Source organism: Scardinius erythrophthalmus, assembly GCF_964197995.2.
Source record: "Scardinius erythrophthalmus genome assembly, chromosome: 5".
Classification (NCBI taxonomy): domain Eukaryota; kingdom Metazoa; phylum Chordata; class Actinopteri; order Cypriniformes; family Leuciscidae; genus Scardinius; species Scardinius erythrophthalmus.
Window position 1 is genome coordinate 16,370,022 of NC_138225.1, and position 25,040 is coordinate 16,395,061.

Sequence of the window (25,040 nt, forward strand, 5' to 3'; positions counted from 1 at the left end):
CCAACAGCAATAAAAGTTATTTTTTATATTGGCTATTGCTTACATTGTCTTTGGTGCCTGTCTGATTTCATGATTCTTCTTTTCGACATTGTAAAGTACATTACAGTGAACCGTTACAGTTGGACTACGGTCCATTGAGTAGTGTGATCTCTTTCCTCATTCCTCATCCAAAGGAAGTGAAACATACCTGTCTCCACCCTGTTGTGTCAGGTGCTCATGACCTTTGGTCTAGGAGGGAATAAGTGCTGAGGGCACGCCAGCTTTATCAGGAGATTGCATCGCAAGTGATCAGCATGCAGATAGTCATGCTCATCTGCTAAGCTAAAATAAGCATGCAAGTAAAATTATACAATGGTAAGCCAAGTTTTGATACTTTGTCCCATTTAGGTGGTCTGGGAATACATGGAAATATCTGTAAATGGGATGTGCATGAAAGATGAAAACAATGTGCGGTCTTGTTAGGATTTAAGCTAATGAAACAGCTCAGTATGCTGTAACCTCAAGGACAACAAAGAAGACAATTACCAAAAACCTAATATTGAGCTCACTGTAAGAGGTCATTTTCCTTATTCCAATCATTTAGTATACTAGACAAATTTGTTTTAGACTTAAATGGTGCATAGCATTAGTTGTTGTTAGGGCAACTTCTGGGTGGCACAATTCGTAAGATCGTTGTTTGATCATTCGTCAGAAGTTTTTATTTTATTTTATTTTTTAGCTAGAAATAAAATCAGAAATGAAAGCATGTGAGAATCAAGCTCCACACCTCTGATCACAGGTGAGAGTTTTATTTTTATTTTTTTATTATTATTATTTAAATAAATACATATTTTACATGATATAGCCTGCATGTGCCATTATAAAATGTTACTGCTATGGAAAGTGAAAAAAAAAAAAATGAAAGATATTTTTAAGGCGAGAGCATATTTAAAAAACAACAACATATGACCTTCATCAGCCAATCCGATTTCATAAGATGCTAGAAAAGATTAACAACAGCAAATTTTCAGTAAACTTGGTAGTCTAATCAAGGGTCAGACGCATGCAACGTTTCATCCGGTCTGGACAGAAGAGGGCGCTATAACAGTGGGAAACCATTTACATACCAGTTATACATCTAAATGGCACGGATTTGGTGTTAAACTGTATTATTAGCTATTAATAATTTAATTATAAATATGAATAATGTGCAATGACTGCTCCTTGCAACAATATTTGCTACTTATTATGCAGAAATTATTATTTTCATAACTAAACATTGTTTGTTTGTAAAGATGCCACCTCGTGACTGTGTAGCCTGAAATTGGTCTTTCCATTATTTGCGTTCCTCCTTTACCTTTAACACCTCTACGTTTAACAGCCTGCTCGCATTTAGTTAGTCATTCACAAACACATTTTCAATTTTCGCTCCAATGCTCTTGGAACCAGTTTGAAATCATGACACTTTAAGTCATAATAAAATAAAAAAACTAAAATAATCATAGTAATAAGCATCTGAAAAACATTTCGAAACTGTTACTGGAAGAGAGTCAAGAATGAAGATACATTTGTGATGTTATGCAACTACTATTGGTCTGTCTTAAACAAGCACGAGCTTCCCAGAACGAAACACATGTTAAAGTTCCAGTTGCATGTCCACACTCGACACTTACAGCACTTGGTAAAGCCCACCCATTTCCTAGCTCATCGCGCCTCTTCAATTATGCGCGTATAATGCAGGGATAAGAATACGCTGAATTTATGGAAAGCATGACCGGGAAAACAAGACTATTACACAGGTAAATAAAGCGCTAAGCAGAGCAGTGTGTTATCTCGGGTAACTGCCTTTTTTTGGATGAAACGAAAACGTATACCCTACAGGGATTTTCTCTCAGGCATGTTAAAACTTGTGTTTCAGTTATCTCATCTCTCATTCCGCACAGGATTGTTGTTTTGCAGGCGTAGTTACAAGAGTTTGCGACCTCTTTTCGTTAATATGTATGTATATCACGAATGTATTTGTACAGTAAGTGTAAGTAGCCTACTGTATGTTTTGTTTCGGTCACTGTTTCTCCCTTCTATTCGTTTTCATTTCTTCGGCTAGATGGCGGTATTTTAAGTTCTGAATTTTGTTTCTCTTTGAGTCTCATAATTTCACCCAATAATTCCCGGAAAAGGATGTGTACGTGATTTTCCACCGCACGCTAAAGCATTGTTTGTTTGTTTTTGTCTGGCAAAGATCTGCAATGCTGGAAGTATTCAGGAGTGCCTGAAAGTATTCACGACTGACTGACTGACTCTACTGTAAAAGAGATTTGAGGGGAAATGGTATGTTGCAACACACACACACACACACACACACACACACACACACACACACACACACACTGGTTTCTATGTTTTATGGGGACTTTCCATAGACATAATGATTTTTATATTGTATAAACTGCATATTCTGTCCCTTAACCCTACCCCTAAACACAACCCTCACAGAAAACTTTCTGCATTTTTACATTTTCAAAAAACTTTGTTTTCTTTATGGTAACCAAAAATTTCCCCACCACATAAGGTTTACCACACACACACACACACACACACACACACACACACACACACACACACACACACACACACACACACACACACACACACACACACACACACACTTATCAGTGTTATTTTAGTAATATTTAGTTTCATGTTTAAGTACTTTAGTTGTTTTTTTTTTTTTTTTATATCACTATTTAGCTTTAATTTATTATTTCAGTTTTAGTTTTAAGAATTTTATACTTCCAACGTATTTTATTTCAGTTAGTTTCCAAGATAACATTTCTCATTTTTATCTAATATTTTATTTCACATTTATTTTAATGAATAGAACATTTTAATAAGTGCAGTTAACAATAACAACTAATGTTGTGGAAAAAGTGGCCTATATTATGACAAACATTACAACTCTTTTCCCTTCAGTCTAGATGCACTTGGATCCAGACCACTTTTTACAAGAGAGAATGTGTCAAATTTCTGCCAGCCTCACGTGATCATCACAGGTGTGCTTAATAATCTTGATTGTCATATCTGCATATTATCTTTTATTGATGATAAATGTAATTTAGGTTATTAATTTGTCTTAAAAGACTAATGAATTGCATTTTTTACTGTTTTGAAGGTGTTATCCAGTGTGTCAAGTGTGCCAAAGCTTAGTAAGGTATTATTTATTTTGATCATCAGTACATATATTCTCTATTTATTTCCATGAAAATGTTTTTCTCATTTTCCTTCTTTTTACGTAAAAGCTCACAGTCATGGAAATGTTTATGGTTCGTAAGAAATCATAGTAAAATCAGGGAAATCTTTTTTGTCATTTGTCAATTTTTTCTAGTCATACATGGTCACGATTTAAGTAAAACAAGGAAACAAATTATTGTAACGTGGCCACGTTAATAAATTAATGGTACAAAATATTATATTGTGCGCACAATTTTCTTAAAACGAATTAGTTGTGGGAACGAATTGTTCATTTGTGGCCACAATAAACATATTTTTTTCTCGCATGTCATTTGCGGGGCTCCGTATAGTCATGCTCAGCCATGAAATATTTCATTGTAAAGATATTGCTCTTTGTGAGTGTGATCTCTATAAAATCATTTTTCAATTCCTTACCCAGTAATCACGCCTGGAAAAGTCATAGTAATTTCGCTGGTCAAAAGCTGATGGAAACCTGAAAATATGAAGTTTCAACAGTCTCAAAGTGTCATCTCTGTCCTCAGATGTTGTTGTGGGAGGCTGATCGCGGAGCATGTGGGTCCGTACTCTGGCTTGCTGGGACATGGCCCTGGGGCAGACCCTACTGATGAGGAGTGGTCAGTGCTGCGACACACCAGCCTCAGCCCCACCGATGCTTTCGGATCGCTGGACTTCCAGGGCAGCACAAAGCGCACATGTCGTGCCAAGGTTAGTGCATACAAGGACAAAAAACTCATCATTTAAATGCCTGTTAACAGTGCATATATAATATGGGATCACGCATAGTACATTAAGAGCTATTTTCTCTACAGTATGTGCGTCTTTCCTGTGACACTCCACCAGAGCTCCTGGTGCAGCTGATGCTGAGAGAATGGCACATGGAGATGCCCAAGCTGGTGATATCCGTGCACGGAGGGACTGAAAACTTCCCTCTGTCTCCACGGGTGTGTCAGGCCTTCAGCGCAGGGCTCATCAGAGCTGCAGAGAGCACTGGAGCCTGGATACTGACTGATGGGCTCAATACGGGTTTGTGTTTGTGGGTGCTAGTGGTATATGTGGAATGCACTTTAAACATCTTGTGTTTGCTATCACACTATTTTCTAGTGAAGTAGTTATATGTTGTATTAAAATCTAAATAAATACTGCAATAGCATATAAAATAATATTAAAATAACACTGATAAGGTCATTTTGATATCAAAGAGAGTTTATGCATACCTGTAATTCATTATGGCCTTATCAGTGGTATTTTAATATTATTTAAATGCTATTGTAGTATCTATTCATATTTTTAATACAACATTATAACTACTTCACTAGAAAATAGTGTGATAGCAAACACAAGATGTTTAGATTTTAGACAATTAGATTTTATGTTAATATTTACAGTTTTCTTTTTATTTATTAGTTTTTATTTGTTTATTTCAGTTAGTTGACAAAGCAATATTTTTACTCTTAAGTTTTTTTTTCAATCTAATATTTATATTTTATTTTAATTACTGAAAACAATTTGTAATAGTTTTAGTTAACAATAACAACTGGACATTATTTCTCCTTGCATCCAGGTGTGTCTAAGTATGTTGGTGATGCTGTAAAACTGTATGGGTCACATTACCACAGGAAGAGGAATGTTGTAGGGATCACACCCTGGGGGATTATTGAGAATAACAGTGACCTTATCGGCCGTGATGTGAGTTTTTATTCTTTTTCTACATTATGTTATTGAATTATATAGCACAGTGGGATCTGAGGTCATTGGAATTCAAAATCAGATTGAGGGTACATTCACACGACAACGATGTACAAAAAAATGGAAATGTTTTTCCTTGTTTTTTTGAAAAGTTTCACTTACAGACGACAACATTGTCAAAACGATCCCAATTCTTACTGATCCACAAAAACGACTATAGATTGAACACGTAATACGCATACGCATGACATCACCGTTTTCTCAAATTCATGTTTTTGTAGTTTACACAGAGACGATAATGGTATCGTTTTCAAAAACGTGCCTGTGGAAACCCATTTTCAAAAGTTTGTGTTTTCAGGCCCCCAAAACGACGTTGTAGTGTAAATGAATGGCCAAAACGCATAAAAACGCTCACTCAAATTGTTATACTGATTTTTATAAAACTTCTCAACAGAAAATAATTTTTCTTTAATAAAGGACTTTTGGACCCCTTGTTGGAAGTGCAAAGAAATTAGCACCTAGCATTGTTATTTTGTTATATTATTATTTCCTGTATTTTGTTCTGGGTCTGCTATACTGATGTTGGGGTTTATGGTCCTATGTCAGGTTCTGAGGCACTACCAGGCTCTGGGTAATCCCCTGAGTAAACGTGCCAGTCTGAATGGCATGCATTCACACTTCCTGTTAGTTGATGATGGTACTATGGGTATCGGTAAATCAGGTTGTCAAAACGACCTGAGGAAGAGACTGGAAAGGCATGTACACTTTCAGAAGATCCACCCAAGTAAGAGTTTTCAGTCTATGTCAGCTGTTTTTGTTAAGGTAAATGATATGTGCATGTGTGATGTGATGTGTTTGTGTGTGTGTGTGTGTGTGTGTGTGTGTGTGTGCTCATTTTAAGGGCTGCCTCAGCATGTGCCTTTAGTGTGTGTTGTAGTAGAGGGGGGTCCTGCCATCCTCTCTGTGGTGCTGGAGTATGTGCACAGAAGTTCTCCTGTGCCTGTGCTGGTCTTTGAGGGAACAGGCAGAGCTGCAGACCTGCTGGCTTTAATACACAAACAAACAGCTGTAGACAGGTGTGTCTGACATAAATGTGTATGAATTTAATAATATTTTGGTGCTATTATATGGAATATTTTGACCATTGTTTCTGTGTATGGCTCTTGCACATATATTTGTCACAGAAAGTTGGATTCCGATATTAAAGTGGATGTCCTGCTGAGGATTCAGGATATGTTTGGTGTGGAGAGAGCAGAGTCCACTGAACTCCTTAACATACTTATGGAATGCATGGAACATAGAGAGCTTGTAAGTTCAGTAGCCTTATTTTAGATCTCTCTGGAATACTTGATTGTGATTGTTAAAGTTAGGGTTAAAAAAGACATTTAACTTCAGCAAAGTTTAATGTTTGCAGTTAACTCTTGTGCAATCCTCTTAATTTAAACTTAATTAAAAAAAAATGTAATTTAAAAATAAAATTATTGTTTGAGACTGAACAAAGAACCAAACAAATGCGACTTAAAAGTATATAAGTAAAAATTATTAATTCATACTCGTTCATACTAAAGATGAAATCTTGTTAAACGTGGTGTATAAGAAAAACAAATTGCGTATGATTATTATAGCATTCTATTTCTTTCTTCATAATAAAATATAAACTAAAACTAATTATTAAACTGTCTATTTTATTATGTTTTATTTTTGGTGCCAAGAAATGTTCTAAGCTTCCAATCTGGATCCTGATCACTCTTTACTTACTATGAATGACTGTCTGTAAATGTTCTGTAAATTCACTGGATAGATGATGATGAATTACTTGATCTCTTTAATTATGCGATCACCATAGTCAAAATGTTCTGACCCATTAAAGAATTATTATTTTTTTTTAAAAGGTGCTAAAATAAAAAATGTACTGAGTGTAAAAAATGTACAGTGGTATCCTCTGTCTTGGTAACACCACTCTCAGGAGATACCGATCAGCTTATTTGTAGATTGTTATCGTCAGCTCAGGAAATGTTATTCAGTTCTAACATTCTTGAGAACTTCAGCAATGTTCTTTTCTATCTAAGCTGTGAACCTAGTGCAACATACTCCAATCCCCTTCTGCATTTCTTTGACTGTTTCCTCTTCTTCCGTCTTCTTCTTCCTCTCTCCTCCTACTTGGCGGTAAACACTGGTTGTTTTGTGTGATAAGATGCCTGCTGTGTATCGGTCTCTGTCACTATGCCGAAAGCTCTGATGCTAAGCCTCCATCAAACGGAATGTTGTAGTTTACCACACCCATCCCACATCTCTGAGCGTCTAAATTGAGAGAGAACAGAATAATTGGAATGATGGCGCATGAAACGTATTTCCATATTAATCGAGTAGAAGGGATTAATTTGGTCCCCAGGCGTACAGATTCTTTGATTGGGTATGAATCACTCTTGTGAAGACGAAATGCCAAAGGCATGTTAAGAGAAGAACATCTCCTCTGGGTGTCTTATAGAGTTACATGCATTTATATACTGGCATGGGATGCTGGTGGTTTCAGACTAATACCAAACAAAATAAATAACTGCTGGCTATATTGAACACGACACAACGGCAGTGTCACTAGTTTGCAAATCTGTTTTAATGCTGGCCATCTGTGTTGTTTAAAATTCATTTTTTATGTGCAACTTATGGACTCTTTTTTTTTAATGAGGTCAAACTTCAACATTTTTTCATGTTAGATCACCATTTTTGACTCAGAGTCTGAGGACCTACAAGAGGCAGATGTTGCAATCCTGTCTACATCACTGAGAGGTATGTAATGCTTAATAATTATTATCATAATATTTAAAGGTTGGATTAATGTGATAATTCCCCCAATAATGAAAATACAGGTACCAGAGCTTCCCCTGAGGAGCAGCTGAATATCACGTTGGCCTGGGACAGGGCTGATATCGCAAAGGACCACATTCTGGTGTATGGACAACAGTGGCAGGTACAGTAAACAAGTTATGATGTCACAGCCAGGATTAAGGCTTTTTTGTGTTAGGACAGATGTGTATAACTCACCATTGGATTTTGTAGGTGGGATCTCTGGAGCAGACCATGTTGGATGCCCTGATAATGGATCGTGTCAGTTTTGTGAAGCTACTAATTGAAAACGGCATGACCATGAGCCGCTTCTTGACCATCTCTCATCTGGAACAGCTCTACAACATAGTGATTATCATACCAGTTACATGAAGCTTTTGTCTCTGATATAAGCAAGCATCCCTGATCCTTCTTGTTCTTATGATAAATATATATTTGTATTTTCCAGTATAAAGGCTCATCAGATCATTTCCTTCGACACATCATTGAGGATGCCAAACAGGTTTGTGTAGAGGAAATCCTTTAAAATCTGTTCTGCATTGTGAATTTCATAGGTCAAGGGTTGTCAATTGGTCAACTGTTTTGGAAAATATTCATTAAACAAAAATACAATGGTAAAATAACTTTACTGAGCTTTGCCATCACGGCAATAAATTACATTTTAAAATATATTAAAATTGAAAGCAGTTATTTTTCATTATAATAATGTTTGACAATATTCCTCTTTTTACTGTATTTTTGATAAAAAAATGCATCCTTGGCAAGCATACGAGACTTCTTTCTAAAACAGTCTTACCAACCCCAAAATATATACTACTTATAGTTACGTTAATAATAATTATTTTAATGGCTTTGCAAATCTTTAGCTTCAGCTTAAGCTTTGCTTAACATCATAAAGTATGTACATATATGAATAGGATAATAAATGCATGTTATTATTATAGGTCAGGCTTAAAATGTAACACTCAATTTTTTTTCTCCATTTGTCAATCCACCAAGGGGCCCTTGACCTGAAAAAGTGTTTCCTTAAGCATTTTCTTTGTTTTTGTAGACTCGTCTGCCTGCTGTTTATAAGATATCTTTAATTGACATCGGAATGGTGATTGAATACTTGATTGGTGGAGCTTATCGAAGCACATATACACGCAAGAGCTTCCGAGTCATGTACAGTCGCTTCCATAGCCCAGCAAAGGTCTGCCTCCTTTCTGCCATCCAGCTGCTACATAATGACAAATATATTGTATGTTGTTTGTGTTAAGTCTGATATGGGGTTTTTGATCTCTGATAATTCATTTGTAGAATAATTTTAGCCAATAACTATGCATTTGTGTGTTTTAAAATCTTTTGGCCAAGAATTTCCATTTCCTTTAGACATTTTCTAACTTAAATTTAACGAGCTATGTTGATCGGGGATAGGAGGGTGGTAAGGAGACATCCAGCCCCTTCAGCAAGGCCAGGAAAGCAGCTCGAACTCCAGAGACCTCCCAATCTCGCTCCCATTTTCACAGAACCGCTCAGCCGTTCAGACACCAGGTCCTTTGTGCTTTTTCATTCTGTTCATAGATGCAACAATGAGTCATGGAATTGCGAATACTTTCACAATCATTCCATTTATTAAAAACACCCAGAATTGTGTCTTTGCAGGAGGGTGCAGTAGCACCTCAGGACCTGAAGTCAGCCCAGAGCCCCGACTTTGTATGCACTTTTAACGACCTGTTTGTGTGGGCAGTGCTGAAGCATCGGCAAGAGATGGCGCTGTTCCTGTGGCAGCATGGAGAGCAAGCTATGGCCAGGGCGGTTGTGGCCTGCAAGCTCTACCGCGCTATGGCAGTGGAAGCCAAGCAGAGCAATTTGAGTGACAGCATGGCTGAGGAGCTGAAGAAGAAGTCTCTGTCAGTTTCGTTTTTTCCTCATTCCAAAGCTAATTACAAACTCCATGTGCCAAATGGCGTTTAATGGATATAACATTGGATTAGAAAGAACTGTATCTCGAGTTTAGAAATGTTGTGTTTGAAAGTTGTCAAAATAACACAATGTGATTGTACTGATTTTTCTAGAGAGTTTGGAGAGCTGGCTGTGGATCTCCTGGATCAGGCTTTCAGAGAGAACGAGCGCATGGCGATGAAGCTGCTGACCTGGGAGATGAAGGACTGGAGTAACTTCACCTGTCTGCAAATGGCCGTCTCCTCAAGACTAAGGCCCTTTGTGGCTCACAACTGCACTCAGATGCTCCTCACAGACTTGTGGATGGGCCGCCTCAACATGAGAAAGAACTCCTGGTTCAAGGTGTGTTGAATTGCTTAATAATTGTGTTTGAAAGATGTGACATAATAACATGTATAGCTTAGCACTGTTTTTAATAGTTTAATTTCTTTTTTCAACTATGCTACAGAAAGGATAAATATCTGTTGCATTTAAAGGGTTAATATTTGGGGTGTTGTTTAATTATAAACATTATCGTTTTGTAATTTTTCTCAATTATTACACATGCATAAGCAGTCCATGCAACATGTTTCGATCCCACCCCCCTCTCTTACTCCAGAAGTTTCATTCGCTGCTGTAAGCTCCATGGTTCAAGGAGGCAAAAGTAAAACTAAGAAATTACTCAGGCAGGTCAGCTCTCCTAGAAGCAGAACGGAAGTGACACAAATAACTTGTATTTCAAACATATTTGTCAAGCTGGCAGCCGTGTGCCTACAGATTCATTTTATTTTCATTCTTTTGACATTTATCATTTTACAGCAGAGTTGTGACCCAGATCTGTTTTTTAACGGCTGTTGTCCAAAAACCACTTCCTTTCATGTCCAGATTATTGCCAGTATTCTGATGCCTGTGGCCATTCAGATGCTAGAGTTTAAGAGTCAGGCAGAGATGTCCCATGTTCCTCAGCCCCAGGAAGCCTTGCAGTTTGGGTGGGACCCAGGAAGCCCAGGGGCATCAGAACAAGAACGGGCGGCAAATGCAGTAAGTAATTTAGACAGACTCATTGTAACAATACACCACACACCAATTATGTGTTTGCAGCTGGGGAGCCCATTCAGTTTGTTTGACTGATTCAAACTGACCACTCTTTTATTTTATTTTATTTTTTATTAAGTAATGAGAGTCATTCATTTGTAAATCAAACTATACTGGTCATGCTGTATAAACTACAATAAAGCTATTCTTTTGAAGAAGCAAAACTACATTTAAATCTTAAACTTAGTTTTAAATCTGTCACCCTAACTAACCTAGTTAATTCTGTGAAGTGTCTTGAATTGGCAATTCAATTAGTTAATTTGCCTGAACTGTCCAAATTAACCGTTTCACTAGAGAGCTGTTCACACCTAGAATGCTAAATATAAAGATAACTGTATTAGTGTGCAGAGATGTATTCTAAGCACATGCTGCAGTTTTGTTGTCTGCCACTTTAAATTCTCGAGCTTTTAAAAAGCCTTTTGCATTCTGATTGGCTGTCAATGTTTTTGGCATGCAGGAGCTGGAAAAATCATAAAAAAAATTGAAAGGTTGGACTTCACTATTCTCATAGAATTAAGAAGATTATTAAAACTTTTTAGTTATAGTTATCATTAGAGTTTTTATCCTTGGTGTAGACAACCCTTGACAGAGTTTGTTTCTTTCCTCAGCTCACGTGGCTGTAAAACTACTTGCACAATACAATGTGAAATTAACACAGGAATGTAGCCACATTATTACTCAATAAAAAAATTACTTCATATTGGAAAAAGCTGCACTTTTTTTTTGAAAACATGTAAACTAGTCATGGTATGACCTCACTACTCTCACTAAGTTGTGACTCCACTACTCTTACTAAGTTGTGACCACACTACTCTCAGTTAGTCACTTCCCAACACTGCTGACAACCTATTAACACGCTACTCAGTCTTACTTCTTATGGCACAGTGTGTAATTTACATTGACAGTGGTCTTTCTCTAGATTCAGGGTGATGAGGAGAGAGGGAGTAGATGTCTTTGTCCCTGGACCAGAAAGGTGTATGACTTCTATACTGCTCCAGTGGTCAAATTCTGGTTTCACACAGTAGGTTTCCCCTTAATTCCCCAGAGCTTACACGCTCTCGCTCCATTTGTCGCCCTTTTCAACCTTCCATCTCTGAAGATCTGATTTGTCCACACAGATGGCATTCTTGGGTTTCCTCATGATGTTCTCTTATACTGTGCTGGTGAGGCTGGAGGAGAAACCTAACATTCAGGAGTGCTTAGTCATAACTTACATCCTGACCATGGCAGTGGAGAAAGCTCGAGAGGTAAAAGACATATACAGTATGACATCATCAATGTCTGCTTTTGTCTGTGAATGGTTGGCTCAGTGCCCTTTGCAGCTGTTCATGGCAATTAAATAATAAAATGTTTCTTCGAAATGTCTTATCTTAACCAACCTGGATTCCGAAGGTCTTCTGGAAGGTACTATCTCTTTCTGATTAGGGAGTTTTCAACTTGACCCTGAGAATGCCACTGTCCGACTCCCCCATCCTCTGTTATCTATGAAGTCAGCTACAGTTCATTGGTGGGAATTATTAACAGAGTTCTGACATAGACTATATGTTTGAGAGATTGTTTGTAGTATTTTGGTTAGAAATATACTCTGAATAACAAATATCTATCTATCTATCTATCTATCTATCTATCTATCTATCTGTCTGTCTGTCTGTCTGTCTGTCTATCTATCTGTCTATCAGTCAGTCATGACATATTGCATATGGCTTATTGTTGGGCCTATCCACAAGGGTATCTGCTCCAACAGACATCCTTAATATCACTGCGAGGTGGATAGGCCCAACAATATGCTAAATTATTAGCATGACATATATGTAATTTTTTGAGTTTTCACGTGCTCAACAGCTAATAATTCACAGTAATCATTATAAAGAAACCATTCCCATATCCTTATTGTTAGTGAACCTGTATTTCAATTTGGCTGGGTCGAATATTATTTTATCTTGCATTGCGCTTTGTTCCTGATGATCAAGGTAGCATCATGTCAGTTTACCTGTTAATTTGCGTCTGTCTGATTCGGCTAGCTTTTACTAAGTGACAGATGAATTTTGTGCCACAATACAGTACTGTTTGATTTCATGCATAATATTGGATGTAAATGACGAGATATGGGAAGAGTTTGAACTTTTATATGGTTATGAACATTTTATTATTTCCATTTAGCTGTTTTTATTTCTCTGCTGTCCATGACCCTTTAGAACAAACCTGCTACTCAATTTTGGTTCATAACCCACCAGTTGAGAGCCACCGACTGACTTATTAAGGATACTATGTTGAGAGTTATGATAATGGGTACTGTTTGTTTTCTAGGTGTGGGTATTGGAGCCCAGGAAGTTCACTAAGAAGTTAAAGGTGTGGTTCAGTGAGTACTGGAATATCAATGACTTCATGGGCATCCTCCTGTTCATGGTTGGGGTCTCCCTCCGATGGCATCAAGAAACGCGCTTAGCCAGTCATATTGTCTACTCTTTGGATTTTATCTTCTGGTCTGTCAGACTTCTGGACCTTTTCGCTCTGAATCAGCATGCAGGACCCTACCTGACCATGATCACCAAAATGGTGTGTAATTTAAATGTATTAGTAGATAAGTCTACATGCAACATTTACTGTAATGTTTTTCTTAAACTCAGAATTAAAAGATCTTTTATAACTTTGAGATGTGTTTCACAATAATAGATAATACAATTTAAAATGTTTATATATGACTTTCTCCCACAGATGAGCAATATGTTCTATATAGTAGTCATTATGGCGATTGTGCTGGTCAGTTTCGGCACGTCCAGGAAGTCTATCCTGTCCCCTGATGAGGGTCCATCCTGGAGTCTGCTCAGAGATGTAGTCTTCCAGCCCTACTGGATGATCTTTGGGGAGGTGTATGCTGGAGAAATTGATGGTGAGTAAAACAAAAAGACAAGACCATTCAGTCTGTTCAGTTCATCTGATTTGAATAAACATTTTCCCACAGCTTGGATGTCAGAACATAGTTCACCCTTTACATCTTTTAGATCATTTACTCTATTATTTTTAATTGTAAGACATTTTTATTTTATATTCTATTGTGATCATCCTTTTTGTTTTTGCCAGCCTGTAGTCATCCTGAAACCTGTGTCCCTGGAGCCTTCCTCACCCCCTTCCTGCAGGCCGTCTACCTTTTTATTCAGTACATCATCATGGTCAATGTACTCATTGCCTTCTTCAAGTATGCACTTCATTTTCATCTTTAAGACTTGTCATTCGCTCACATATTTTGATCTGTTTCCTGGTGTAATAATGATACTTTTTTCTGTTGAGTTGTTCGACTAATATACGGCATGGCATCCAGATTGGAAGAGCATTGCAGCGTTGATGTATTGTTGGATCTTGGTTGCTTTGTGATGGTTTAACCTACTTTGCCTTATTATTCACTTCACAGCAATGTTTACTTTGACATGAGCTCCATATCCCGTAAGCTGTGGAAATATAACCGCTATCGTTACATCATGACCTATCAGGAGAAACCGTGGCTGCCACCCCCTCTCATCCTTCTCAGTCACATGACTCTGTGTCTCAGTTCCATGTGGCAAAAGCACAGCAAGGCATCCAAACGGGGAAGAACTGGCCTAAGTAAGTGTGTGTTTGTATGTAATTTTATTAACCATCATAGTCCTCTGTGTTAGGGCTTACAAAATTGACACACAGAGGTAGGATTGTGACAATACAAAAAAAGATGATAGTAGTGGATACATGGATATATTCAGTGTTAGAACAATAGAACAAACATTAACAGCAGTATCAAGTATCCCAAAAAAAAATCATGTTTACAGAATTATTCCTGGCCCCAAATGATCTGAAGAAGTTACATGAGTTTGAGGAGAAGTGTGTCGCTGGATATTTCAGAGACAAAAAGGAGAGTCAACATTGCTGCGAAATCAACCGGATTCGCTCTGCAGCTGACAAGTGAGTGCATCTCCCAGAACTCATTTGGATGCAGCGGGAAATTACATCAGTTTTGTTTTAGTTAATCTATCAGTTGACTGAACTTTGTATATGAAGTTATGCATCTGAATTCCCATTTTATATTATTTTGAGTTTGAGTTTATTTTCTTATAAAGCACATTCCTGCTGCAACGAGTGCAGCCTAAAGTGCTGCACAATATAGTCATAAAACCAAACATCGCACTATAAAACAAGACTACTTGAAAGACCAAAATTGAGTTCTCTTTCTTGAGAACTAGCACTTCTAGAGGGGGGCGCCCAAGTAATTAGAGATATGGGGCGAAGAGCTAAACAACCCAAGTGCTAAACAACAGATAAGGCCCCAAAACAACAACATCAGTTTGCTCTCATTTAAGTGGAGAACATTCTTAGCCATCCAGCCTTTTAAAACTTCAAGACACTTACTAATGTTGGAAAAGGACCTATCAATCGAGTACAATGGGACATAGAGTTGTGTCGTTGGCATAAAAGTGGTATGCAATCTGATGTTCTAAAAATAGAACCTAATGGTTTTGTTTATCTTAAATGGAATTGTAGAATAGTTTGTTTACTACAGTGTTTGTTTCTAGGACTGAAGAGATGGCTGGAATATTAGTTGAGGTTGCGGAGAAGGTCAATATCATCCAAGACGATCTGCGCACTTTAGATTGTCACTTGGGGCAGTTGCAGGACTTGTCTGCTTTAGCAGTGGACACTCTAAACCTCCTCTCAGCCACAGACAACCAGCAGCTAGAAGTGGCCCGTCTTGGTCAGAGTCAACCAATTACATGCCGCCATGAGCAAGTGTCCCATAGCTGTTGTCTCCGCATTGGTGGAAGTGTCGCGCCCAGCCAAGCACTTCCGTCTCCGAAGCACTACCGCAGTATGCCACCTTCCCTGCTCCGAGGTTTGGGGCCTGGCCGGCAGCGTCCTTCCTTGGAGTTGCCACCAGGGACGAGTGTCGGACCCTTTGAGGTCAGGAGCAAATGCATGTTGGCAAACCCTGAGGAAGAAGATTATAGTTTTAGGTGGCCCCTACAGCATGGCGATTCAAGAGAAGGTGTATCAATGGAATGCGATCCCTCTTTACCTCACCTATGCACTGGATGGAGGGACAAGGGAATGTATGGATCTGGGGAACCATCACGTGCCAGTTCTCCCACCATGCCATTTATGAGGGACTTACAGCTTCAACCCAGCCATGAGGAGTCTATGGAGGAAGAGGACGATGAGGACGACTTGCACGCAATATCCAGAGCCTCCAGCCACACGTTCCTGCTCGCAGACTCCCAGAGTGATGGAGACCGAGCAGCTGGGATCAAAAACCCGGCATTCTACAGGCTTGATGATGGTGAACGCTTCACAAGACCTCAAGGACTTTCAGGCAGGAAATGGGCCTATGATCTGGAGCAGAGCCGCTCGCTCTCAGCTAGTGTGGAGAAAATGGCCATGCCTGATACAGCAACATCAGAGCACGGCAGGCGGACGCTTCTTACGCCTCCCCACCACAGCCATGACCAGAAAGGTATAATGGATGCATGTCATAACAATATACTAATTAACAACCTCAGTTTCTGTTTAATAACCAGTTTATGACTATCTGTAATCTGTAGGATTATCTAAGATCTTTAGAAGACAAAAGTCATTTGGGAAAAAGTCCATAAAGACCAAAGCAGGAACTCCTGAGAATGTAAGCCATCCTGCTATGTCCGTTTAATTTAATTGCATGCAAGTTGTGCACGAGCGATGGTCTTCTATGTAGCACTAGTGATAGTCATATGGTCAATGTCTCCTCTTAGGTAAAACTAGATGAAATGCGGGGATGCATGCATGAGTTTGACCCACGCAGAAAAAGGAAGAGGAAAGTAAAAGGCCTGTTTGACCGGAAATTCAGAACCTCAGTCAGTCTAACCCAGCTGAGTATGTTTTTTAAAATACATTTACAGGTGTAATTATATGCATATATGTAAAAAAATATATATATTTTTTAAAGTATGTATTATTTCCCCCAAACCCCTGCTGTATGTCACAAAAAGACAACAAGGCATTATTTTCCAAAATAGGAGCTTAGTTCATTTTTGTTAAATATCAAGCAATTGAGCAGTCTGCTTAGAATTTGCTTTTCTAAATTAGTTTTTACGTGTGGAATTGCTGGCGGATATAAAATGACAGTAACCCACAAAGTGTAATGGGATAATTTTTCATTTTATTTACTAGATGTTGACCAAGTGGATTCCACAAAACTGGCCCCATTATGGCTGGTAAGTTCACCTGTAGTGATTTGGTCATTTGATTTCTTTCCTGTTTGTGAGACATTTGATTTGGCTGTGTGTTATGATCTCTCTTCAGAACACTGTGAGTCCAGGGCAGCCACTTCTAAGCAGCTGGGCCAGGTCTATCAGTCAAAGACCTTCGTAAGTTAAGTTTTTGATTTGATTAGACATTTTAAGTAATCACAGAAAACATTTCTAGCTGTTCACCTAATTTCTCTACTTCTTGTAGGGTAAGCAGTATGACACAAGAAGGTAATTGTACATACTTTATATTGTTAGTGTATTTATGATGTGAGTAAATTGCATGGGTTTCATTTAGGTGAAATACATGTTTTTTGTGCTCTCTCTTTGTCTGGTGTTAGTAAGAAGCTCTACGTTTAAATTGACAGAAGATTTAGGCCAGCATTACTCTGGTGAGTTATAACTATAATCATCACTGTATATATTATATATATTTTTTTTAGGGCTGTCAAAAGATTAATCACGATTAATCACATCCAAAATAAAAGTTTGTGTTTACATAATATATGTGTGTGTACTGTGTATAATTATTTTGTATATATAAATACACACACATGCATGTATATATTTAAGAAATATTTGCATACATATACTGTATATATTTATATATAATTTATATTATATATAAATATAATTTTTTTTATATATAAATTACACATTTTTCTTAAATATATACAAGCATGTGTGTGTATTTATATATACAAATTTAATTATACACAGTACAAACACATATATTATGTAAACACAAACTTATATTTTGGATGCGATTAATCGCGATTAATCTTTTGACAGCCCTAATTTTTTTTAATATATATGGTTGATCTCTTTTGGTGATTTTCTTTCTTTTTCTTTCAGCAATGGAGAGAAACAACCTAATGAGACTGGCTCACTCTATACCATTCACCCCTGTGTCATTATTGGGTAAATAATCAAAACATGGTTGTTATTTAACCAGTGGTGGACATATCTGGCTATTTTCATAAATGTCCTCTGCACTATTCAGGTGGTGTTGAGGTATGTATATATACACTGGAGGAGACAGAAGCAGGATCTTCTCTTGGGAATCAGTCCTCTGGCATCTCCGCCTGGCTTCAGCACGGACGTACCGCTGTTCTTCAACCGTTAGCCCACCAGGAAGTGCTGGATGGGGGTCTGCGCAGGGCCACCAAGGTGTTGTGTACCTGGGCTGAGGGTGATGTGTTGAAGCTGGGCTCAGTGTATGTCGTGAAAGCCTTTAGGCCAGAGGTGGTTCGCATCTGGCAGAAAGTTTTCCCAATCAGCACTTCTCTTCATCTCTGTCTTCGGGTACATCTTTGACATTTTGAAAGATTATGAACAGTAATGTAAATAAACGGTAAATTCTGCAATTGATAGATTTACGTAACTTTCATTGTCAGATAATTTGATTGATCTATTGATTATCACCTATTATCTACAGACAGTATATACAGTATATGTATTGTTTGGAATAATTCGATTTTTTTATGTTTTTGAAAGAAGCCTTTTATGCAACCTAGGCTGAATTTATTTGATGAAAAATACATGAATGTTGTGAAATATTACAATTTAAAATAAAAATTCCTGTGATGGCAAAGCTGAATTTTTAGCAGCCATTACTCTAGTCTTCAGTGTCTTATTATCCTTCAGAAATCATTGTAATGTGCTGATTTGGTGCTCAATAAATATTTTATATTTAAAATATATTATATTTTTTGCAGAAATAAACCATAGTACACTACCATTCAAAAGTTTTAGCTAAGTAAGATAAAAAAAAAGAAATGAATACTTTCAAATAAATGCTGTTCTATTGAACTTTCTATGTAAAAAAAGTATCAGTTTCCACCAAAATATTAAGCAGCAAAAACTGCTTTTAACATTGGTAATAAGAACCATTATTAACAATTGAGCTCCAATAATAATTGATAATAACTGAGCACCAACTCAGCATATTAGAATGATTTCTGAAGGATCACATGACACTGAAGACTGCTTTGCCATCCAAATTACATATTAAAATATATTACCACTGAAAACAGTTATTTTAAATTGCAATAATATTTCACAATATTAATGTCTGCTATATAATATCACAACGTTACTTAAACACAGCTTTGGTGAGCATATGAGAGCCGAAAAAACTATTTAAAAAAAATCATCTTCATTATTCCAAACTATTCTCTCTGCATCTCTATTGAATACTTCCTCTCCAACCTGTAGGAAATCCAACAACAGAGAGCAGCACAAAAACTCATGCAGCGATTCAACCAAGTTAAACCCAGCAGTGTTCCCTACAGTTCTAGGTCAGCTTTATGAATTCTATCTGCATTATTATGATGATAAGAAGTTGATTATGTATATGACTATGTATAGTCTATGTATGTGTGCAGGTTTCTGGATGTCTCCTTGCTGCACTGGCGCTCAGACGGCCAGTGGCTGACTGTTGAGAAGAACATGAGTGGACATTTCAGGAAATACAACAATAACACAGGAGAGGAGATCTCGCCCTCCTCTGGTCTGGAGGAAGCAATTCTAGCGTTCTCTCACTGGACATACGAGTACACCAACAAGGAGCTGCTAGTGCTGGATCTACAAGGTATAGATAAGCTTACTGTACTGTATGATTATTATGATTGGAAAATTGATTGTGTTGGAACTGAATCTTTATTTTTATTATAAGGTGTGGGTGTGGAACTCACTGACCCCTCACTGATCAGAGTAGACGATAAAAGGTAAATAAGCACAACACATATGTAGCATCATAAATGTTTAAATATATTTACTAAAATGGGATATTTGTTTTTGGAAATGTGCAAATGCATTTGTTTACTCTGCTCCTAAGTAAAGTTTTCTCCTGTTGTAGCTCCTCTGGAGAGATGGCGTTTGGACCTGCCAATTTGGGTGATGATGCAATCCAGAGCTTTGTTCTCAAGCACACTTGCAACTCCTGCTGTAAGAAGCTCGGTCTCTCAGGTGAGGTAACACTCATGTCACAGGTTGAGGGTTGAACTTTCAGGACTCTTTCATTTTTTACTTCCTGCTGTGGCAGATCTCGCAAATACGGCCTACCTTCATGTTTCCAACTTTAGAAGTGATTTGATAGTTCATTTGAAAAGAGCAAACTTCAAAATGAACAGGAAAAGCCGTCTAATTAAGCCTGAAGGTTTAGTAAAAATTCTAATGAGGCAGAAATTATTTCATTTCCATGACAGCAAAGGCATGCAGAAGAGGGGCGTGGTTTCCTTTGTGGCATGTGGAGTGTTCTCTTTGATTACATATTTAATAGTTCTTTGTGCGTTAGAGAGTGTTGACTTTGATTAGATATTAATTACTGTCTCATGGAAGACATATGAGATGCCTGTTGTTTGTATCAAGAGGGAGGCTTTGCTTCAGAAGTACAGGGATAAAAAATAAACAAACAAACGAAAACCACTCCGCCACATTTGTTTGATATTTCAAAGGTGCTTTGTTTTTTATTCGTCTTGCGTCCTCTCCAAGAACCACATCAAATCAAAACAAATTATTAATGTACAATCCACAAATTTCATTTCGGATCTTAAGAAAAGCATCTCTCTGTGATAAATTATGTATATGCACCGCAATTGTGTATATTGTGTTTGGCTTTTCAGATTTGAAGAGTTGCGGCAGGCAAAAGAAGTCAGTTCCTGCCTTTGATGAGGCGAGCAGCACAGTTTAACCTCTGACCTGGAAATAGACTTTATCAAATCCACAGAGGGTATGCAAAGACTCTGAGACGCAGATCAGCTTCCAGTGGAGCTCGTCATGTTCACATCCTGTTTCCTCTAATCCCTACTATATATATATAAATTTAAGTAGTAAAAAGCTGCTCAAGGTGCCAAAACATTTTTGTTTATGTTGTTTTTGGCTGATGCTAGTTTATGATAAACAGTAACAGGTGCAAAAGTTGATAAGGGACGTCATGTGTCAAAGATCTGATCTGACAATTTTCCATTTCTCCTTTTTTATCATTAGTTCATGTCAATACCTATATTAATGTTTTAAACACTGTTTAAAATATGTTTTTTACGTTTAAAGAGAAAATATAAATACAATATGCAACAACACAATCACAATGAGCAAATGACAGCTCTCTCAAATTTGCTTTTAGTCTAGTCAGGGCGCTCCAACCATCGATACGTTGATGGTCATGGAAAACCTATTTCCAGGGAACTTTTAAAGGGATAGTTCACTTTGAAATTAAATTTTGGTATGTTTTAGCTTACCTGAAGGGCATCCAAGATGTAGGTGTCTTTTTTTCCGCAGTAGTTTCAATTTTGATATTTTTAGGTCAAACCGTTCTTGTCTGACAGTCATATCATGCAGGTCTATGGTCACTGTCTCAAAGAGCATGCACAGAGTCCAAATTAAAACAATTCCCCATCGTCCAAATTAAACAATTCCCCATCGTAAGTACACATTGATGGCCTAAGACACGAAACGAGCGGTTTGTGTGAGAATATTTTTATCGATTTATATCGTTTTTACCTCTTGTAACACAGCCACGTCCAAGTGATCTGAGGGCGCGCGCGCATCCTGGTGTGTGACGTGTGCGCAGACTGGTGCATAGATATATACACTAGATGTCGCATTAAAGACATTCGTTCCAATGAACTGCCGTAGCCAAGGCGACATCTATTGTATATATCTATGCACCAGTCTGCGCACACGTCACACACCAAGATGCGCGCGCGCCCTCAGATCACTTGGACGTGGCTGTGTTACTTCCGATGGGAAATTGTTTAATTTGGACAATGGGGAATTGTTTTAATTTGGACTCTGTGCATGCTCTTTGAGACCGTGACCATAGACCTGCATGATATGATATGATATGTAACAAAATTGAAACTACTGCGGAAAAAAAGACACCTACATCTTGGATGCCCTTGAGGTAAGCTAAAACATACCAAAATTTAATTTCAAAGTGAACTATCCCTTTAAATAGTTATTTCCAGGATATCATGCAAATAGATATCCTTACATCCTTTCTGAATAGTTGAGGTCACAAGTTTGCATACACCTTGCAGAATCTGCAAAATGTTCATTTAAAAAAAAAAAAAAAGAGGTATCATAAGCTGCATACTGTTTTTTATGTAGTACTGTCCTGAATAAGCTAAGCTTCTTTCTTTCTTTTTTTACATAACATAATGTCCACAAGACAAAATAATAGTATTATTATTATATGATTGAGTCCCTTGTTTTTCCTGAGCAGCTAAACAGTCCACTGTTCTTCAGAAAAATCCTTCACTAACTCTTTCCAACAGTGACTGTATGATATTGAGATCCAAGGAACTTGCTTGAGAAGCTTCTGATCATCCAGGTGACGACACAATATTAAGAGTCAAGCATATGTAAAATTTTGAACTGGGGCTTTTGTGTAAATTCGGTTATTCATTTGGTCTTGTAGTCTATTTAAACATCTGTTATGTGAAATAACATGATTTTGAAAGCCCGACTCAATCGGCCCAATGGAGGCATCCGGTCAGCAGGTGAAGGTTTTTGCGCATTACTGTCTTTCCTCTTGGCAAAGTTATTTGATTAAATTAAATACATTTTCTCATATGTATTTTCTCATTATTTCATCTGACTCCATAAATGAAAAGGTTTTAATGATATCTGTACATCTGACAATGGGAATTTGCATTGAATTTACACCTTTCAAGAGCAGGAGGCCATTTGCCTGGAAGACCCATCCTCCTTTGTGTGCAAGTTATCTCTAAACTCTTAAATACCTTATTACCTTTTGGTTTACTTCTTTGGGAATGAGACCTTTGTACCAGTCACACTGAGACATTTCAAATGATACCAAACGTGTAATACTGTATGATAATTATTCACATTAAACCATATAGATTCTTTTGAATTTTGGTGATCACATTAAACCATATAGATTCTTTAGAATTTTGGTGATCTCAGCATGAGGGAGAAGGGATGGGGGAAGAGGGAAAGAAATGTAGATTAGGATGATTCTGAGGTGAGACCTGCACAAGAGTGAGTTCAAATGTTAATTTCCTTTGTTCTCTCAGAGAGTTGCCCTCTCTTCCAGTTTTTCCAGCCTTACAATTTAAAACAGCAGTACTAAATGAAAACAAAATGCAATTTTTATGATCCCTCTTTTAATGTTGATTATGCAAGGGTAAACTTATGACCCCTACAGTACATATATTTAATGTTACCACTGACTTTGGTGCAATGATGTAGTTTATTTTTCTTGCTCAAGAGACATTAGAGAAAGTAATACTAGTATTTTGAATGCATTTTATTCAAATCAATTTTATTATGATTTGAAGATTTTGATTGCTTGTGAATTCAATAAAAAACCTATGAATCAAGTCTAACCAACCACGCAGTCCTAGAATTAGGCCTGTCCATGAGTGCAAAATATAATTCAGCATTTATAATTTGTGTTACAAATAATAATAATAATAATAATCTAAACATCCTTAAAACAAGATATATTTATTTATTTATTGCAAAATAATAAGATCATGTATCTTAAAGTTTATTTTTCTTAGCCCACTGGCAAAAGTTATTGTCAATTTATTCCATGCGATAAGTGCACAAGGTAACAAGACTTGTTCTCTGAAAATATATTTTATTTATTTATTTTTTAAAGTTTATTTTTTATCTTACACACTTTTGTTTCTAAAATTAATGTATATTATTTTAAGGATGTTTCAATAATTTTACTGGAACACAAGAAATGAAGACAAGATTGCATCCATAAAATTTTCTTTATTTTTTTTATCCCACAAAGAAATGTCTACAAAAGCCATAAAATATAGAATTTAACAAAAATCACTTGAGTCCTTCGCTTAGTATATACAACATGGAGGAGACACTTTAAGGTCTTGATTAATCAGCACTTTTGCATGTCCATTCCACAATGCTTGCACTTCAAGCTTGCAACCCCCCCCCCCCCAACTCATATTCATTCAGACATATTCATTCACTCACACAAAGTGCTATTCACCCTTAACTTATACAATGTTTTACAATCCAACTCACATTTATACATACACACATATGCACACACTCACAGCGTTGGCAAGTTAACAGAACCCCCCCACCCTCCCATGCTACATGTGCTTTACTTGTATTGTGGACATGTGCTAAAGTTCTGTCAATCAGAGCCCGTTCTCCATGAACAACAAACAGTTGGTTGTCTGAATATTCACACTTGCATCTGAATTCCACTTTTTGATTGCTTCTCAAGTAAACGACTTGTACAGTAAAGCATCTACCCCGTATGCCATTCAGCTTCACTTCACACTAGCTATGGCACTTGAAAACAAAAATGTTTTGTTTACATATTTATTACATAAAAAGATTTTGCACACTAAGTCTTAAGGGTTTTGGTAACAGATGCTACCTTTGTTGTTTGTTTAGTTTTGTTTTCATCTAGGGAGACATTCTGATCCATGAATTAACAAAAAATAAATAAAATAAAAAAGAATAAAAAAAGAATTAAAGAAAATAAAAAGAAAACAAAATGTTGTATGCATAAGAATTTCAGTAGACATCTGTGGCCGCACAGAGTTTTTGACTCAAAAACACACAGACATCTGCTATTTCCTTCATGTTAAGTGTAGGACTAGTTTATGCTTAGCTGATATATTCATACGGAATTAGTCTTCAGCAAACTTACAAGAACCAAAACATTTAATTGTACGCATGCGCAGACGCGAGTGCTGTGCTTGGTCAACGCACTGACAGCTTTTACATTGATCTGGCGGTTGTAACAAGTCTCAAGAAGGGGGAGATTGAGTTACATTCAGGTAAGTTCAGTTGCCACAAACAAACATACTTTAACTAACTGTAGCTCAGCCACGACAGTAATTGACCTAAAAGAGAGAACAGACCGCAATAGTATATATTTTCGCTAATTCGCGCCATAACGCCCCATGCGGTCAAGCTTGCGTCTGCGTTCACATACTTGCGTAGTGTATGTTTTGAACTTTAGTGCCCTTATATTATTTTACTCCTCCTACACAATAAGAAATA

General features: G+C 37.2%; 1 protein-coding gene across 3 annotated transcripts; it reads left to right on the forward strand.

The window, feature by feature from the left end:
• Nucleotides 1–1,639: 1,639 nt before the first annotated feature.
• trpm6 (transient receptor potential cation channel, subfamily M, member 6) lies at nucleotides 1,640–23,366 on the forward strand. Of its 3 annotated transcripts, none has more exons than XM_081367254.1 (40): nucleotides 1,640–1,778; nucleotides 2,219–2,307; nucleotides 2,950–3,029; nucleotides 3,149–3,187; nucleotides 3,750–3,933; nucleotides 4,038–4,251; nucleotides 4,790–4,914; nucleotides 5,521–5,698; nucleotides 5,816–5,990; nucleotides 6,099–6,222; nucleotides 7,629–7,701; nucleotides 7,782–7,882; nucleotides 7,972–8,121; nucleotides 8,207–8,260; nucleotides 8,810–8,950; nucleotides 9,175–9,291; nucleotides 9,403–9,650; nucleotides 9,816–10,044; nucleotides 10,567–10,722; nucleotides 11,696–11,797; nucleotides 11,895–12,023; nucleotides 13,084–13,332; nucleotides 13,492–13,666; nucleotides 13,858–13,972; nucleotides 14,186–14,376; nucleotides 14,577–14,709; nucleotides 15,318–16,252; nucleotides 16,341–16,417; nucleotides 16,527–16,647; nucleotides 16,945–16,988; nucleotides 17,077–17,141; nucleotides 17,230–17,252; nucleotides 17,363–17,413; nucleotides 17,877–17,942; nucleotides 18,025–18,326; nucleotides 19,239–19,321; nucleotides 19,409–19,614; nucleotides 19,699–19,750; nucleotides 19,882–19,991; nucleotides 20,648–23,366. In XM_081367254.1, the coding sequence occupies exons 2-40, from the start codon at nucleotides 2,305–2,307 to the stop codon at nucleotides 20,713–20,715; spliced, it is 5,688 nt and encodes a 1,895-aa protein (XP_081223380.1). In that variant the 5' UTR covers nucleotides 1,640–1,778; nucleotides 2,219–2,304; the 3' UTR covers nucleotides 20,716–23,366. The 3 variants fall into 3 exon arrangements, with proteins under 3 accessions (XP_081223380.1, XP_081223381.1, XP_081223382.1); XM_081367255.1 differs by having other exon boundaries at nucleotides 7,972–8,106; XM_081367256.1 differs by lacking the exons at nucleotides 1,640–1,778; nucleotides 2,219–2,307; nucleotides 2,950–3,029; ... (2 more) ...; nucleotides 4,038–4,251; nucleotides 4,790–4,914 and having other exon boundaries at nucleotides 5,527–5,698; nucleotides 5,827–5,990.
• Nucleotides 23,367–25,040: the final 1,674 nt, after the last annotated feature.

Bases quoted from the DNA above. Each gene is read 5' to 3' on its own strand.
- trpm6 (XM_081367254.1), top strand. The intron at 9,651-9,815 runs GTCAGTTTCGTT...TGATTTTTCTAG, and splicing joins GAGCTGAAGAAGAAGTCTCT to AGAGTTTGGAGAGCTGGCTG. The intron at 16,418-16,526 runs GTAAGCCATCCT...GTCTCCTCTTAG, and splicing joins AAGCAGGAACTCCTGAGAAT to GTAAAACTAGATGAAATGCG.